The sequence below is a fragment of the Lithobates pipiens genome, unplaced genomic scaffold, assembly GCF_037356315.1.
Source record: "Lithobates pipiens isolate NorthernLeopardFrog02 unplaced genomic scaffold, aLitPip1_a1.2 Scaffold_19, whole genome shotgun sequence".
Classification (NCBI taxonomy): Eukaryota; Metazoa; Chordata; class Amphibia; order Anura; family Ranidae; genus Lithobates; species Lithobates pipiens.
Genome location: NW_027507764.1, coordinates 23731738 through 23748611, shown reverse-complemented (window position 1 = coordinate 23748611; position 16874 = coordinate 23731738). Strand labels below are relative to the sequence as shown.

Here is a 16874-nt window from a genome sequence, read left to right as displayed (position 1 = left end):
TGTAGGTTTAGGAGATATTTCTTGGACCTATAGGTAAGCCTTAATCTAGGCTTACCTGTAGGTCAAAGCGTGTTGTAAGGGTTTACAACCACTTTAATTACCACCTTAATCAGCCAAAGCCACATGTAATGCCCATGTGTTCGGGTTTAAAGGAATGAGATGGCAACCCTAGAGGAAACCCAATGCAGGCAAGATTGAGAACATGCAAACTCAAGGCAGCTAGTGTCATGGTTGGGATTAAAACTGGCGACCCCAGCGCCGCTAGGCAGAGGTGCTAACCACTAGGCTATATTGGTAGCCTGGAAAGTCCTGCTCAGGTTTTACACATCTCTCAGGCTTCTTTTTTCCACCTTTTGAGACCTCTAATCCTCTGTCCAGGTTTTCCACCTCTCCCTTTCAATCAATTATAGTCTCACCTGGCACACCCAGTCAGATGTCTGAAGCCTGGGAAGGAAGCAAGTCTTCTCTGTAAGAGATAAAGGTTGGTAGAGCTGTATATGTGGAGTCTGACAGTAGACTTGGTTAGTTTGTTAGATAGGATCATTGATGTATAGCAGAGGCGTAACTAGAATATTCAGGGCCCTGGTGCAAGAACCCATGAAGGGCCCCCACCAGGGGTGTTGCTGGGTCTACAAAAGGTCTCGGGCTAGAGCCCATAGAAGTGAAGTAAAGAAAGTCATACACATGTATATAATGTGTGTGTTTACATATCTGGGTGTGGATCCCCCACTTGCATTGGCGTCCCTCAGAGAGGCCCCCCCCCCTTACGTTGGCGTCCCTCAGAGAGGCCCCCCCCCTTACGTTGGCGTCCCTCAGAGAGGCCCCCCCCCCTTACGTTGGCGTCCCTCAGAGAGGCCCCCCCCTTACGTTGGCGTCCCTCAGAGAGGCCCCCCCCCTTACGTTGGCGTCCCTCAGAGAGGCCCCCCCCCCCTTACGTTGGCGTCCCTCAGAGAGGCCCCCCCCCCCTTACGTTGGCGTCCCTCAGAGAGGCCCCCCCCCCTTACGTTGGCGTCCCTCAGAGAGGCCCCCCCCCCTTACGTTGGCGTCCCTCAGAGAGGCCCCCCCCCTTACGTTGGCGTCCCTCAGAGAGGCCCCCCCCCTTACGTTGGCGTCCCTCAGAGAGGCCCCCCCCCTTACGTTGGCGTCCCTCAGAGAGGCCCCCCCCTTACGTTGCCGTCCCTCAGAGAGGCCTTCCCCCCCCCCCCTTACGTTGGCGTCCCTCAGAGAGGCCTCCCCCCCCCCTTACGTTGGCGTCCCTCAGAGAGGCCTCCCCCCCCCCTTACGTTGGCGTCCCTCAGAGAGGCCTCCCCCCCCCCTTACGTTGGCGTCCCTCAGAGAGGCCTCCCCCCCCCCTTACGTTGGCGTCCCTCAGAGAGGCCTCCCCCCCCCCTTACGTTGGCGTCCCTCAGAGAGGCCTCCCCCCCCCCTTACGTTGGCGTCCCTCAGAGAGGCCCCCCCCCCCCTTACGTTGGCGTCCCTCAGAGAGGCCTCCCCCCCCCCCCCCTTACGTTGGCGTCCCTCAGAGAGGCCTCCCCCCCCCCCCCTTACGTTGGCGTCCCTCAGAGAGGCCTCCCCCCCCCCCCCCTTACGTTGGCGTCCCTCAGAGAGGCCTCCCCCCCCCCCCCTTACGTTGGCGTCCCTCAGAGAGGCCTCCCCCCCCCTTACGTTGGCGTCCCTCAGAGAGGCCTCCCCCCCCCCCCCTTACGTTGGCGTCCCTCAGAGAGGCCTCCCCCCCCCCTTACGTTGGCGTCCCTCAGAGAGGCCTCCCCCCCCCCTTACGTTGGCGTCCCTCAGAGAGGCCTCCCCCCCCCTTACGTTGGCGTCCCTCAGAGAGGCCTCCCCCCCCCCTTACGTTGGCGTCCCTCAGAGAGGCCTCCCCCCCCCCCCTTACGTTGGCGTCCCTCAGAGAGGCCTCCCCCCCCCCCCCCTTACGTTGGCGTCCCTCAGAGAGGCCTCCCCCCCCCCCCTTACGTTGGCGTCCCTCAGAGAGGCCTCCCCCCCCCCCCTTACGTTGGCGTCCCTCAGAGAGGCCTCCCCCCCCCCTTACGTTGGCGTCCCTCAGAGAGGCCTCCCCCCCCTTACGTTGGCGTCCCTCAGAGAGGCCTCCCCCCCCCCCTTACGTTGGCGTCCCTCAGAGAGGCCTCCCCCCCCCCCCCCCCCTTACGTTGGCGTCCCTCAGAGAGGCCTCCCCCCCCCTTACGTTGGCGTCCCTCAGAGAGGCCTCCCCCCCCCTTACGTTGGCGTCCCTCAGAGAGGGCCCCCCCCTTACGTTGGCGTCCCTCAGAGAGGGCCCCCCCCTTACGTTGGCGTCCCTCAGAGAGGGCCCCCCCCTTACGTTGGCGTCCCTCAGAGAGGGCCCCCCCCTTACGTTGGCGTCCCTCAGAGAGGGCCCCCCCCCTTACATTGGCGTCCCTCAGAGAGGGCCCCCCCCCCTTACATTGGCATCCCTCAGAGAGGGCCCCCCCCCCTTACATTGGCGTCCCTCAGAGAGGGCCCCCCCCCCCTTACATTGGCGTCCCTCAGAGAGGGCCCCCCCCCTTACATTGGCGTCCCTCAGAGAGGGCCCCCCCCCCCTTACATTGGCGTCCCTCAGAGAGGGCCCCCCCCCTTACATTGGCGTCCCTCAGAGAGGGCCCCCCCCTTACATTGGCGTCCCTCAGAGAGGGCCCCCCCCTTACATTGGCGTCCCTCAGAGAGGGCCCCCCCCCCCTTACATTGGCGTCCCTCAGAGAGGGCCCCCCCCCTTACATTGGCGTCCCTCAGAGAGGGCCCCCCCCCCTTACATTGGCGTCCCTCAGAGAGGGCCCCCCCCCCTTACATTGGCGTCCCTCAGAGAGGGCCCCCCCCCTTACATTGGCGTCCCTCAGGGAGGGCCCCCCCCCCTTACATTGGCGTCCCTCAGAGAGGGCCCCCCCCCTTACATTGGCGTCCCTCAGAGAGGGCCCCCCCCTTACATTGGTAGAAAAAAGGGGGGGGGTGGGTAAGGTGTGCTATGGACACTAAAATATATATAATTTTATTTTTTTGAGATCAGAAAACCATACAAAAGGTGAAAACCAAAACGTATAAACGAGACGATATAGTAATGAAAGGAGGGGCTGCCACTACCTTACATATTTAACCACTTGCCGCCCACCCTATAGGCAATTGACGTGGCAAAGTGGTTTCATAATCCTGATCGGACGTCATATGACGTGATCAGGATTATGAGCCGCTGCGCGCCCCCGGGCGCGCATCGCGGCGATCGTTGTTGCGGGGTGTCAGTCTGACACCCGGCAAATACTATCTCGGTAAAGAGTCTCCGACGGAGACTCTTTACCACGTGATCAGCCGTGTCCAATCACGGCTGATCACAGTGTAAATGGGAAGAGCCGGTGATCGGCTTTTCCTCACTCGCGTCTGTCAGATGCGAGAAGAGGAGAGCCGATCGGCTGCTCCTCTGACAGGGGGGGTCTGTGCTGATCGATTATCAGCACAGCCCCCCCCCCCCCCCGAGGATGCCCACACTGGACCACCAGGGATGCCACCAGACCACCAGGGATGCCCAGCAAAAGGTAATCCTCCCTAGACCACCAGGGATGCCAGTCAGCACAATGGATACCAATCAGTGCCCACAATGGGCATCACTGATTGGCATGCATTGTTTGGCACTGATTGGCATCCATTAGTACAGTATAACACCAATGCCGCCTATGCATGCCAATCCGTGCCGCCTATCCATGCCAATCCATGCCAATCCGTGCCGCCTATCAGTGTCCATCAATGCCACCCCATCAGTGCCACTTCATTGGTGCCCATCAGTATAGCCCCATCAGTGCCCATCAGTGAAGGAGAAAACGTACTTATTTACAAAGTTTTGAAACTGAAACAAAAAAAAACGTTTTTTTTTTCGGTATTTTTTTTATTTGTAGCTCAAAAAATAAAAACCGTAGAGGTGATCAAATACCACCAAAAGAAAGCTCTATTTGTGGGAAAAAAATGATAAAAATTTAATTTGTGTACAGTGTAGCATGACCGCGCAATTGTCATTCAAAGTGCGACAGCGCTGAAAGCTGAAAATTGGTCTGGGCAGGAAGGTGTTTAAGTGCCCTGTATTGAAGTAGTTAACCTGAAAGGATGAAAAGACATAAAAAAAATGCTAAGGGGGTAGCTGCAGCACTCACCTGCTATTAATTATACTTAGTCCCTGCAGGGATCTATTTATGGCTGGGTTCACACTGCTGCAGCTACGAGACCCGGATGTGATTCGCACCGCACTGCAGTGCAAATCACATCCGATCTCTGTGCGATGCGAGTTCAGCCATACAGATAGTACGGCTGAATTCGCATCGCACACGGCCCAAACTCGCACAGGACCCCTTTTTTTTTTTTTAATCCGCAGCAGAATCGGATCGCATTGGGTGTTCACACCATGCGATCCGATTCCTGTCCGAGTTTGCAGATCGCACTGCGATATGCGAACTGATCTGGGGGTGTCATTAACATTTCACTGACACTCCCAGCAGTCCGCATAGGGCAGTGTGAACTGCCGCCGGGAGGCATGCGATGCGGGAACCCGCCGTGGATTTGCGGCGTTCCTGCATCACTGCAATGTGAACCCAGCCTAAAATCAAAAAGAGTAACTAAAATTAATTCTTATTACCAAAATATTTAATAGTGATTTTACACACACAAATAATAAAAAAAAAAAAAAAATTCCACATGTGCAATATATATGACTAACATATGGCAATATGGAACGTGCATGAAGGTGTTACAGAAATCACAGTTTACATGATCACAAAATGCTATGTATTAGTGCAAAAACGACAATACACTGCACAATATTAGTGCATATGTGCATTTATGCAAATCACAAATGAGAAAAGTGCTTATAAAGGCGCCACAATTTCAGTATATACTATCAAAAAAGTTCTCCGTGCTTCTATAAGTGCCGCAATATGTACATACAGTACTTTACACTTTATAAAGTCGCTAGATGGGGAAAAATACAAATGTAAGTTGATGAACGAGTCCAACAGCAGAAATTATTAATATCAGGAAGTCCCTTTAGAACAAAAGTGACCGTGTACTTCAGTGCTTAGTGAGTTCCTGGATTGCAACCGGTGCCATTTCCGTGCATAAGGACAATATTCCGCACTCACCAGCTCCCCTGCCCCTTAAGGGGTTAATGCGCCTCCACAGTGTGAGCCCCTGTGTCGCTATATGGAGCTGCTCCGGTTACCATCCAGTGATTTCCCTCATTAAAAATGGAATGAAACATACAGTACATAGTGTAATCCAGTTTAAAAGCCAAAATGTATTATGTGCATGAAATGCTACTCACAAAGTTGAAGGATAAAACAGCGCCTCTAGTATATGAGGCACTGTTTTATCCTTCAACTTTGTGAGTAGCATTTCATGCACATAATACATTTTGGCTTTTAAACTGGATTACACTATGTACTGTATGTTTCATTCCATTTTGGTGTCCCTCAGAGAGGCCTCCCCCCCTTACATTGGTGTCCCTCAGAGAGGCCTCCCCCCCCCCCCCCCTTACATTGGTGTCCCTCAGAGAGGCCTCCCCCCCCCCCCCCCTTACATTGGTGTCCCTCAGAGAGGCCTCCCCCCCCCCCTTACATTGGTGTCCCTCAGAGAGGCCTCCCCCCCCCCTTACATTGGTGTCCCTCAGAGAGGCCTCCCCCCCCCCCTTACATTGGTGTCTCTCAGAGAGGCCTCCCCCCCCCCCTTACATTGGTGTCTCTCAGAGAGGCCTCCCCCCCCCCCCTTACATTGGTGTCCCTCAGAGAGGCCTCCCCCCCCCCTTACATTGGTGTCCCTCAGAGAGGCCTCCCCCCCCCCTTACATTGGTGTCTCTCAGAGAGGCCTCCCCCCCCCCTTACATTGGTGTCCCTCAGAGAGGCCTCCCCCCCCCCCTTACATTGGTGTCCCTCAGAGAGGCCTCCCCCCCCCCCCCCCCTTACATTGGTGTCCCTCAGAGAGGCCTCTCCCCCCCTCCCCTTACATTGATGTCCCTCAGAGAGTCCTCCCCCCCCCCTCCCCTTACATTGGTGTCCCTCAGAGAGGCCTCCTCCCCCCCCCCTTACATTGGTGTCCCTCAGAGAGGCCTCCTCCCCCCCCCTTACATTGGTGTCCCTCAGAGAGGCCTCCTCCTCTCCCCCCTTACATTGGTGTCCCTCAGAGAGGCCTCCTCCTCTCCCCCCTTACATTGGTGTCCCTCAGAGAGGCCTCCTCCTCTCCCCCCCCCCTTACATTGGTGTCCCTCAGAGAGGCCTCCTCCTCTCCCCCCCCCCCCTTACATTGGTGTCCCTCAGAGAGGCCTCCTCCTCTCCCCCCCCCTTACATTGGTGTCCCTCAGAGAGGCCTCCTCCTCCCCCCCCCCCCTTACATTGGTGTCCCTCAGAGAGGCCTCCTCCTCCCCCCCCCCCCCCCTTACATTGGTGTCCCTCAGAGAGGCCTCCTCCTCCCCCCCCCCCCCCCTTACATTGGTGTCCCTCAGAGAGGCCTCCTCCTCCCCCCCCTTACATTGGTGTCCCTCAGAGAGGCCTCCTCCTCCCCCCCCTTACATTGGTGTCCCTCAGAGAGGCCTCCTCCTCCCCCCCCTTACATTGGTGTCCCTCAGAGAGGCCTCCTCCTCCCCCCCCTTACATTGGTGTCCCTCAGAGAGGCCTCCTCCTCCCCCCCCCTTACATTGGTGTCCCTCAGAGAGCTGCCCCCCACTTACATTGCCCCCCCCCCCCCTTACACTGGTGTCCCCCAGAGAGCCTCCCCCTTACATTGGTGCCCCCCCTTACATGAGTGTCCCCAGAGAGCCTCCCCCCTTACATTAGGGTCCCCAGACCACCCCCTCTTCCAGGGGTTCCCTGTGTACCTGGGCTGAGGAGGTGGGAGGCCACAATGGGTGGTGGGATCTCCATGAGGCCAGTGTATAGAGTGGAGAGGGGAGGGGCCTCTGACCCGAGCACGTATCAGTGTACAAGCAGAGCGACTCACTTCTACGCTGAAGAGTGAAACTGCTATATGCTCGGCTCAGAGGCTCCTCCCCTCTCCACTGTGTAGACTCGGGAAGAGAACTACAAGCCCCAGGGAGATCCCGCCGCCCACAGGAAACAGAGCTGCCGATTGTTGCCTCCCACCTCCCCCTCACTGCATTTTAAATGGACAGCCAAAGGTGCCACCGCGGCAGAACGGCAGGGCCCAGTAGCAAGTGTGACTGCAGTGACCCGTATAGTTCCGCCACTGATGTAAAGATGGAGCCGAGACATGGCTAGGTTTAGTTGAACGTTTTATTTTTACTACAGCACATGGAAATGGCTGCAGTAAAGTCACCGCTGTTTGCCATAACGTTACTGGACTGGTACTAAAATGCACACACTCCCACTGAAGATCTTATTGGACAATTCCATTTTTCCTTTGAAAGGAGTGGACAGTTGTCATAAATCAAATAGAATTGTTTTTGCCTTTGGATAGGGAAGGGGATTTAGTGGGATACTCCATAAATAGAACTATTCACATCTAACTGATCTCAGTTAAGCTCTGGTGAAGTCCTTGTTGAAAGCAGATGTAGCCAAGTCCCGGGTCCCCTTTTTGGTCTAATGCGAACCTCCAGAGTTAGGGATAGCTGACATACTTCTGTGTATAGTGGGTTGTAATGGAAGGTAGATCACGGGCGCCAGACACTTCTTGAATGGAAAGAGATTTATTGTCTTGTTAACAGGCGAGACGGTTAGGGCCAGGACACCCTTTAGTAGTTGCAATGTTAATTGGCAGACTCCGAGACTTCTATAGGTAGACAGCCATGCAGGGAAAGGCACCCAGCCGGACATCACATCTGCACGTGTAGAAACGTTGTCTCCTATGGCAACAATCTTGAACAGTTCTTATAGGTTACAATGAACTCTTTCACTTCCTCTACAATCTCCTCTTGTAGATCTTCACTCAACCAAGCTCCCAGTCTCTCTCACACTAGACTTGCTGATCCACTGCATCCCCTGAGCTCTTCGAACCTTCTCACTGAGTAGCTTCCTCACCCCCCATGTCCCTGCTGTGGCCCTAGCTTGGCACTCACAGATACTCCTCAAGCGTCACCTCACTGGCCTGCTCGAACCCTGGCTTGGCACACAGTGCTCTGCAAGCGTCACCTCCGCTGGCTGGGTCCCTGACTTGACACCTGCTGAAGTTTCCCAATTCTTCACAGTTCCCAGTTGGTGAGAATGCTGCTCCGGTACTTACTTTCGCTACTCAGTGGTTCCTGGTAACAAGGTGGATGGCCCCTTAGTGGCGACCTCTACCCTTCTACCTCCAACCACGACAGGTTCTTCGGCTGGCAAAACAGTATCTTTTGGTTGGATGGCAAGCCGCAGTGCCAACCCTGCACCGTTCTCTTGCTTCTAGATAGGCCCTCAGACTGCCTAGCAGCCAGATGTCCCCAGGATAGGCCTCGGCACTGGCCTAGCAGCCCAACACACGTCCACCCAGACAGCCATCCAAGTGGCACTGAACCCCCGATCACCTGACCTCACCCAAATAAATAGGCTCTCCCAGCAGACCAAGGGACCCAAGAAGGTCCCTGCCCATTGGCTGAGATTACCCCATCTATTCCTAATCTCAGGGGCGTAACTATAGGGGGTGCAACAGTCGCGACCGCAACTGGGCCCTGTGATGCAGGGGGCCCATGCAGCCCCCTCTACATATGGCCGGAAGTAGCATAGGCAGCTAGGGGTACCAGTGCACCATGCACACGGGTGGCTGGAGGTGGAGGGTGACTAGCAGAGCTCCATGCTCGACTATTGCACTGGCTGCTCCATGCATTGCCACTCAGTCCGATGTCTGTTCTCCGCAGCTAGAGTCCGGCCCACACTGCACTGCATACTTCTCTCAGGTAAACAATCGTTAAACACACAGATGCAGTGCAGCCCTATGAGAGCCCCCCGGAGGACACTGCAGGCTTGTCTGCCAGCCCCCCCTCCTCCCCCGTCATACACAGATGATGAAAGGTCTTTCTGGGAGATATGCTGATCGCCTGTCCAGCACACTGGATTGAGCCCAGGCCAACATGGATGAGTGCGCGGCCTGCAGCTTGGTCATGGTGAGTGAGAGGACCCCATCCCCCACACACTATTACATACCCCCTCCATCTCCCCCTGGGGACAGGGGCCCCTTCTCACACGGGGACAGGGACCCCTTCTCACCTGGGGGCAGTAACTTCATCTGCCCTGGAGAAAAGGACCTCATCCCTTCTGGGGACGGGGACCCCATCCTGCATAGGGACAGTCCCCCAATGGGGCACCTAAAAAATAAATAAAAAAAACCTACTGATACCAGTGGTGGAACTACAGGGCTCACAAAGGTCATACCTGTGACCATGCCTTGGAGTTCCACCACTGGACTCGGAAGAAAGGGCCCTGGCTGGGGGTTCAGTGGGGCCCTTCATGGTTTCTTGCATCGGGCCCTGAAGGTTCTAGTTACGCCACTGCCTAATCTGTCTTTGCAATGTCCTTGTCTTATCTAATTCCAACAGATACCCGGCCATCTAGTGACAAAATAAAGAAGTGCCGCAATTCCAGAATTGGGGTGGAAGCAATTGATCACCTATCAACTGGCGAAGGCAACTATACCTGGCAGGTAAATTTACTAGCAACCCTGCCTAAAATATCAGGGTCCTACACAGATATAGCAGACCTCTCCTTGTCAGTAGCAGCAAAGTCCCTTAGTAGCAGCAGTAACTCCACAAAGCTCCTCAGATCAATAGCCAGTGTTCCCTTGTCTGGACCCCTAGCTGACTATATAGCACACCAGAAGGACTGTCCAGCATACCCACCCCTCTGTTCAGTGTTGTATAGAACACATTCGTGGACTCGGTGTTCATGACTTTGTAGCAAGACTAGGTTATGTACCGAATCCATTGTGATTCGGGGTTAGTGTGCTGAACCTTATTGTTTGGTTCTGTGCTTGCCACACTGCCGTGTCCTTTCCATATATTGGTGGTCATATACACACTGTATCCATGTGTTTATTGCTCAAAATGTAGTTTTATTGTTTTGTTGAGGTGTGTGTGTTTTGGCGTCTGGCTCACTTTTAGAGATTAACTTTGGTAAATCCCACTGTGTCGTTATTGTATTCATAGACGAAAAACAATGTTTCCACAGCTATATAAACCACTTCCGGACTGCCGCATGCCAATATACGTCCCAACTTTGAAGAGGGATATCTTTGTTATGGCAGCAGCTAGCTACCATAACCCCGGTATCCTCTTCTTCAGAGGGCAGTCCAGTTTCCAATAATAGTGGTCTCTGCAGCGGATTCGCCGCAAGATCACTTTTATCAGCAGTGGGAGAGGGCCACTCCCGTTGCTCTCTTTCCAGTGCCCTCCGTCGTGGCGGAGGCATACAGATCCTTCTCCTTCCTGGGTATGGAGACAAGTGAGGGAAAGATGGCCCCCACCCATCTCCATACCACTGCAGAGCGGAAGCGACGTCAAAAACGCCACTTCTGCCCATAGCTCTTAAAGGGACTTATTTTTATTTTTTTTCCAAATGACAATTTTTTTTTTTTAATTGCATTTTAGTCTAAATATGAGATGTGGGGTCTTCTTGGCCCCTGATCTCACCGCACTGCAGTGAAAATCACATCCGATCTCTGTGCGATGCGATTTCAGCCATACAGATAGTATGGCTGAATTCGCATCACATCCGGCCCAAACTTGCACAGGACCCTTTTTTTTTTTTTTTTTGGTCCGCAGCAGAATCAGATCGCATGGGTGTTCAGAGTTTACAGATCGCACTGCGATATGCGAACTGATTTGGGGTTGTCATTAACTTTCCACTGACACTCCCAGCAGTTCGCATAGGTCAGTGTGAACTGCCGCCGGGAGGCATGCGATGCGGGAACCCGCAGTAGATTCGCAGCGTTCCCGCATCGCAGCAGTGTGAACCCAGCCTTAGAGGTCTTGTCATCCATATTTTTTTTTTTTTTCCCCTTCCCTATTACAAGGGATGCTTACATTCCTTGTAAAAGGAATCAAAGTGAAACTTTTTGGAAAAATTAAAAGGTAATAAAAAAAAATAAAAAAAAAACGTGAGTAGCGCCCGCATATGAAAACAGCGTTCAAACCCCACATGTGAGGTATTGTTGCGATCGGTAGAGCGAGAGCAATAATTCTAGCACTAGAACTCCTCTGCAACTCTAAACCTGCAACCTGTAGAATTTTTTATTTTTAAATGTTGCCTATGGAGTTTTTTTAAGGTTAAAAGATTGTTGCCATTCCATGAGTGGGCGCAATTTTGAAGCGTGACATGTTGGATATCAATTTACTTGACGTAACTTTTTATCTTTTACAATATAAAAAAAAAGTAAATAACTTTACTGTTGTCTTATATATTTTTTTTTTTTTCCCAAAAAAATTGCGCTTGCAAGACCGCTGCACAAATACGGTGTGGCAGAATGTATTGCAACGACCGCCATTTTAGTCTCTAGGATGTTAGAACCTCCAAACATTATATTTTTTTTCTAAGTAGTTTTCTAGCAAAAATCAAGTTTTTTTTTTTTTTTTTTTTTTTTTTTTTTTTTTTTTTTTTTTTTTTTTTTTTTAAAACTTGTAAACGACAACCTCTCAGAAAGAGGCTCTGTCCTTAAGTGGTTAAATGTCCTTTATTTGCGCCCCCCCCCCCCCCCAGATGGGGGCTCTTGTTAGGAACCCTCCCATGTATTATCTGTGTTCCTTCATATAATGATTCCTATGACTACTTTTTTCAGCCAGCAGGTTGATTTAAAAAAAAAAATAAAAATCAGATTCCCCCATACACACAAGTGAGGCTAATGGAGGGATCCTCCCTGCTGTGCCATTGTATTTTGACAGTGGGGGATCCTCAACTATCAGAATACATTGATCACTGAATATTCCTATTAGAGAGAAGCTGATCATTAAAGTGGTTGTAAACCCTTACAACCAACTTTGACCTACAGGTAAGCCTAGATTAAGGCTTACCTGTAGGTCCAAGAAATGGCTCCTAAACCTACATGGTTTAGGAGATATTTGCCAAAAGACAGGCACTGCTGTCTACGGCGCATGAGCCGTAGACAGCGGCGTGCAGGCACACTGAGCGCGCCGCGGTCAATGGCAATATGCCGCCAGTGGCTGCTCCCGTGTGCATGTGCAGGAGTGACGTCATCGCGGCTTCGCTGAATGACAGCGGCGGAGCAGCGAGACCCACCGAGAAGATGGATGCTCCGGACTACAGGGGACAGCGGTGACATTGCTGGCTCCTGTGTCAGGTAAGTGACACATAATGGACTACTATGCGATGCATAGTAGTAGTCCATTATGCTTTACCTTTGCAGGGAATCAAAGAGGAAGTAAACTCATCAGGGTTTACTTCCTCTTTAAGGCCCGTACACACGATCGTACTTTTTGACTACAAACATGCAAATTAGCTGTTTTGGAGCAACATCCGACCGTGTGTACGCTCCATCGAACAAACTTTTTCAGTTTTCATCTGACTTTTGTTGGCTGTGCGAACGGACAAACTTTTTGACAACATAAGTCCGATGGAGCAAAGTCCGATCGTGTGTACGCAAACCCATCCGACTGTTGTACAAGTTACAAACACTCATGCTCAGAACCAATGCAAAAGATCAGATAACAATACAGAAGTTGAGCAAAGCTGGCGTAATTGAATGTCCTCTTTTGAAGTGTCGTTAGTACGTTGAAATGTCACTACGTTCGTGTATGTTGCCTAAAAAGTCTGATCATGTGTATGCAATACAAACTTGTGGACTACGCCCTTTGTACAAAAGTCCACGGGAAAGTTTTTACAAAGTCTGATCGTGTGTAGGAGGCTTTAGACCAGGGATATGCAATTAGTGGACCTCCAGCTGTTGCAGAACTACAAGTCCCATGAGGCATAGCTAGACTCTGACAGCCACAAGCATTACACCCCGAGGCAGATGCATGATGGGACTTGTAGTTTTGCAGCAGCTGGAGGTCCGTTAATTGCATATCCCTGCTTTAGACTGACTTCTCTCTTGTGGGAGCAGCCATAGATGGATCAGACTTCAGCCAGTCCCTGGTAAATGGCCAAATGTTGGTCCATCTACGGCTGCCTTCAGTCTGTCTTATCATGTGTAGAAGTGTACTGAACTGGTCATGCTGGTTATTGAGTGTCATGGAATTTTTCTGTCATTTTCTCTCTTCTGGTCTCAAGGATGTCATCTGCTGATCTGAGGAAGGAGCTGGAATGTTCTGTCTGTCTGCACAATTATACAGATCCTGTAACCCTAAAATGTGGACACAACTTCTGCCGGGACTGTATTGGTCATGTGTTGGATACACAGGAGGGGTCTGGAGTTTATTCCTGTCCTGAATGCAAAGAAGAGTTCCAGGAGCGGCCTGCCCTGCAGAGGAACATAACATTGTGTAACATAATGGAGAATTTCCTGTCTGCTCAGCCACATGTGGAGTACTCTGGGGTTTTCTCTACTTGCAGTATTCACACTCCTGTCCCTGCTGTGAAATCCTGTCTGCAAGTCGAGAGCAAGTCACCAGAACACATCTTCTGTGACCCCGCCACTTCCCCGGAGAACAGGAAATGCTCCGTCCATAAGAAACTACTGGAATATTACTGCACCGATGACTCCACCTTTATCTGTGCGTCCTGCAGCTTGGCTGAAGAACATCAGGGACACCAGGTGAAGACTCTGGATGAGGCTTCTGAGATGAAGAAGGGACAACTTAGAAATGTTCTGCAGAAACTGATGACCGAGAGAGAGGAGACAGAGAAGAGAGTCCAGAGTCTGCAGGAAGACAGAAGGAAAGTACAAGGAAAAGCAGATAATGAAACTGAGAGACTCACTGTCCTGTTCAGAGACCTCAGGAGACGTCTGGAAGACCTGGAGAAGAGAGTCCTGAGTGACGTTTCCGTGAAGGCAGAGCAGGTCTCTCTATCACTGTCTGATATGATCCAACAGCTGGAAATGAAGAAGGAAAATCTGTCCAGGAAGATGGGTGACATTGAGAAGCTGTGTAACATGACGGATCTACTGACCGTCCTACAGGAATCGGACGCCGGTGATTTGTGTGATACTGAGGATGGAAGTGACCAAGAGAGACATGATCAACTCCTCCGTGATGGAGGGGATCTGGATGTGGCAGGGATCACGCACATATTACACACAGGTTTATATGAAATCATGTCTTGGGTAAATATACATAAATATACAGGCGCACGTGTCTATCCACATTTTACCAGAAGGAGTAAGGCTTACATCAATGCTGAGTCATCCAGGAGACGTCCCCAACCCTACCCCACCATACAACATACACACCGCCAGGCTGAGGGACTTAATATTGGGGCTGTACAGCAAACGGTGGGGGTGTCGGATGTTACGGACATACTACTGGATGCGAGCACAGCTGGTAACTTTCTGCATCTATCAGATGACAGGAAAACTGCATCATGGTCATCACATCAGCGTCACCCAGAACAACCAGAGCGGTTTTATTTGCCTCAGGTGATGAGCAGTCAGAGTTTCTGCTCTGGGAGATTTTACTGGGAAGTGGATGCTGGGGGGTCATTATACTGGAGAGTCGGCATGTGTTACCCCAGTATAGAGAGGAAAGGAGATGACTCACAAATTGGATGTAATAAGAAGTCCTGGGGTTTGAGGAGATTTGATAATCAGTACTCGGTGATACATGATGGGAAGGTGATCCGATTACCCAGCAATGTCTCTGGTAAAAGATTCAGGATATATGTGAATTATGAGGCCGGGCGGATCTCCTTTTATGATCTGTGTGACCCGATCCGACACCTCCACACCTTCGCCACCTTCTTCACCGAGCCCCTCCATGCCGGTTTACGTGTAGGGCTAGGTTCCTGCATAAAGATATCTGGTGGAAAACAAATGTGAGGAATCTGTCCGGAGATTGGCAACCTCACAGGGCTGAGTATCTGATTGGTGTAGTACTCAGCTGATAGCTGGAGGCAGTGAACAAGAACCAATATAACTGATGTATGTATAAATCTGCAGACTCCGAGGCCATCATCTTTATCCTAAACCTCACTTCTCTACCTAGTGTGTCACTGACCAGGGACATGCATGCAGGAGGTGGAGAATTTCTAGGCTTCACTTGCTGCATGCTTGTTCTGGGTGAGTGAAATTTAAGGAAATGTAGTCAGGATTGAGATGACAGCCCTGGAGCCTTCAACTTTTACAGTGTATCTGAAGTCCATTTGTTTCAGTTGTGGAAGGATTAGAACCTCAGTCTGATTTTTAGTTTTGTGCCCCTGTTGTAGATTTTCCTATATATCCTTTTTGCTTTTCTGTCCCCCATAGGTTCTATTATACATGACATGTACATTTATTGTGAATTGCTCCTCCCCCCTCACTGTGAATGGCTGTGATGATTGTCACTATTAATACATCCAGCATTAGTCTTGTTCCTATTGGTTTTTACATGGGCTTGGAGATTGGTCTCCGGCACCAAAAAAAATTTTTTTTGTTAAATTTTAATATTTCTGAATCGACTAATTTGTTGAAAAATGAATTCACAAAGAAACTTAAGAATTGGATGTAGATCTAATGATGGGATGGATTACTAGAACTGCCATTAACCCTTCAGTCCGACTGCCTCTATGATACTTATAGAAGAGAATTTTAGATTTCCTCAACCATTTGATAAAGAAACATAGTTGTTTATATGAGAAAAACCCCTTTACGCTAAATAAAAAATCACCCCAAAGAAAGTGTAGAAAATAATAATCAGTAGATAGATATTTCTCTTTATCTCGAACCTCAGAAACATTAACCACTGTACACAAATTAAACTCACTTTTTCCACCCAGAGCTTTCTTTTGGTGGTATTTGATCACCACTGGGCTTTTTGTCATGTAAATGAGAAAAATATATATGTTCTACTTTTCTGTTTTAAAAAAAAACACTCAATAAAATAATTTTTTTTCAGAAATACTGCTACATGTTTGGTAAAGGAATTTCAGTAAGTGTATGCAAATTGGTTTTTTTTTTTACAGGGTCTGCAAGCTATGGTAAATGTATTTGAAAATTGATAAAGCCTCATGTACTTGCAGCTCTTCCATAATGGTCCTAAAATGCCAGGACAATAAAAAAAATCCCCTTCCCCAATGACCCCTTTCTGGAAAGTAGACAGTCCTAGGTATTTAGTAAATGGCATGGTTTGCAGCTCCAGTGGATGGCTGCTTTGCTCCGGGGCTCCACTCAGTCCCCAGCTGTACCACAGCTCCACCGTACAGCCTGCACTTCAGTTCCACTCTTCCACCACCACTTGCCAGCATTTCCAAGCAGAGGAAGGCCCGAAATAATGCCGCAGAAGCTCAGGGCATTATTCTCAATGGCAGGTCCCTGATCCAGCCAAGACTGCACTGACGGACATCACTGAGGCGTCACATGGCTCTCCTCATCTGGTGCCTCTGAGCCTGCACAGCATCCTGCCTTCTTTCTACCACCAGCAGATTATGGCGGGTCTTCTTCACCACACTCATTGACAACAGCCAACCTTGCTAAATCCAGATAGAGGAGCCAACACAGCCAATCCTTAATACCTTAGGCCTTGACCTCTCTCGCTGCTAATCAGCATTCATTGGCAATAGAGTTCTTCCCAAAATGTATGTGGAGTTTTCTGCACACAATGATCTCTTAGATTTGCATCCTGACCATGATAGTAAACTACAGGACCTGAAATTTTAAGTTTGCTGACTTGGAAGACTGACCATGCAGGAACAACATAAAATTAAGGAATGTCCCTGAAACGGCATCCCAAGCGGACAAAGCCACCTTTCTCCAACAACTAATGCAAGCCTTACTTCTTGATCTGTACTAGCCTGCATTCATTTTTTCAA

General features: G+C 50.7%; 1 protein-coding gene across 1 annotated transcript; it reads left to right on the top strand.

Annotated features, from left to right (window-relative positions):
* Nucleotides 1-448: 448 nt before the first annotated feature.
* Nucleotides 449-15964, top strand: LOC143998161 (E3 ubiquitin-protein ligase TRIM39-like). The gene is made up of 3 exons (XM_077493893.1): nt 449-481; nt 9521-9624; nt 13203-15964. The coding sequence occupies exon 3, from the start codon at nt 13204-13206 to the stop codon at nt 14905-14907; it is 1704 nt and encodes a 567-aa protein (XP_077350019.1). The 5' UTR covers nt 449-481; nt 9521-9624; nt 13203; the 3' UTR covers nt 14908-15964.
* The last annotated feature ends 910 nt before the right edge of the window (nt 15965-16874 follow it).

What these genes read in the sequence shown, in the direction of transcription:
- LOC143998161 (XM_077493893.1), top strand. Translation starts at nt 13,204, where the DNA reads ATGTCATCTGCTGATCTGAGGAAGGAGCTGGAATGTTCTGTCTGTCTG.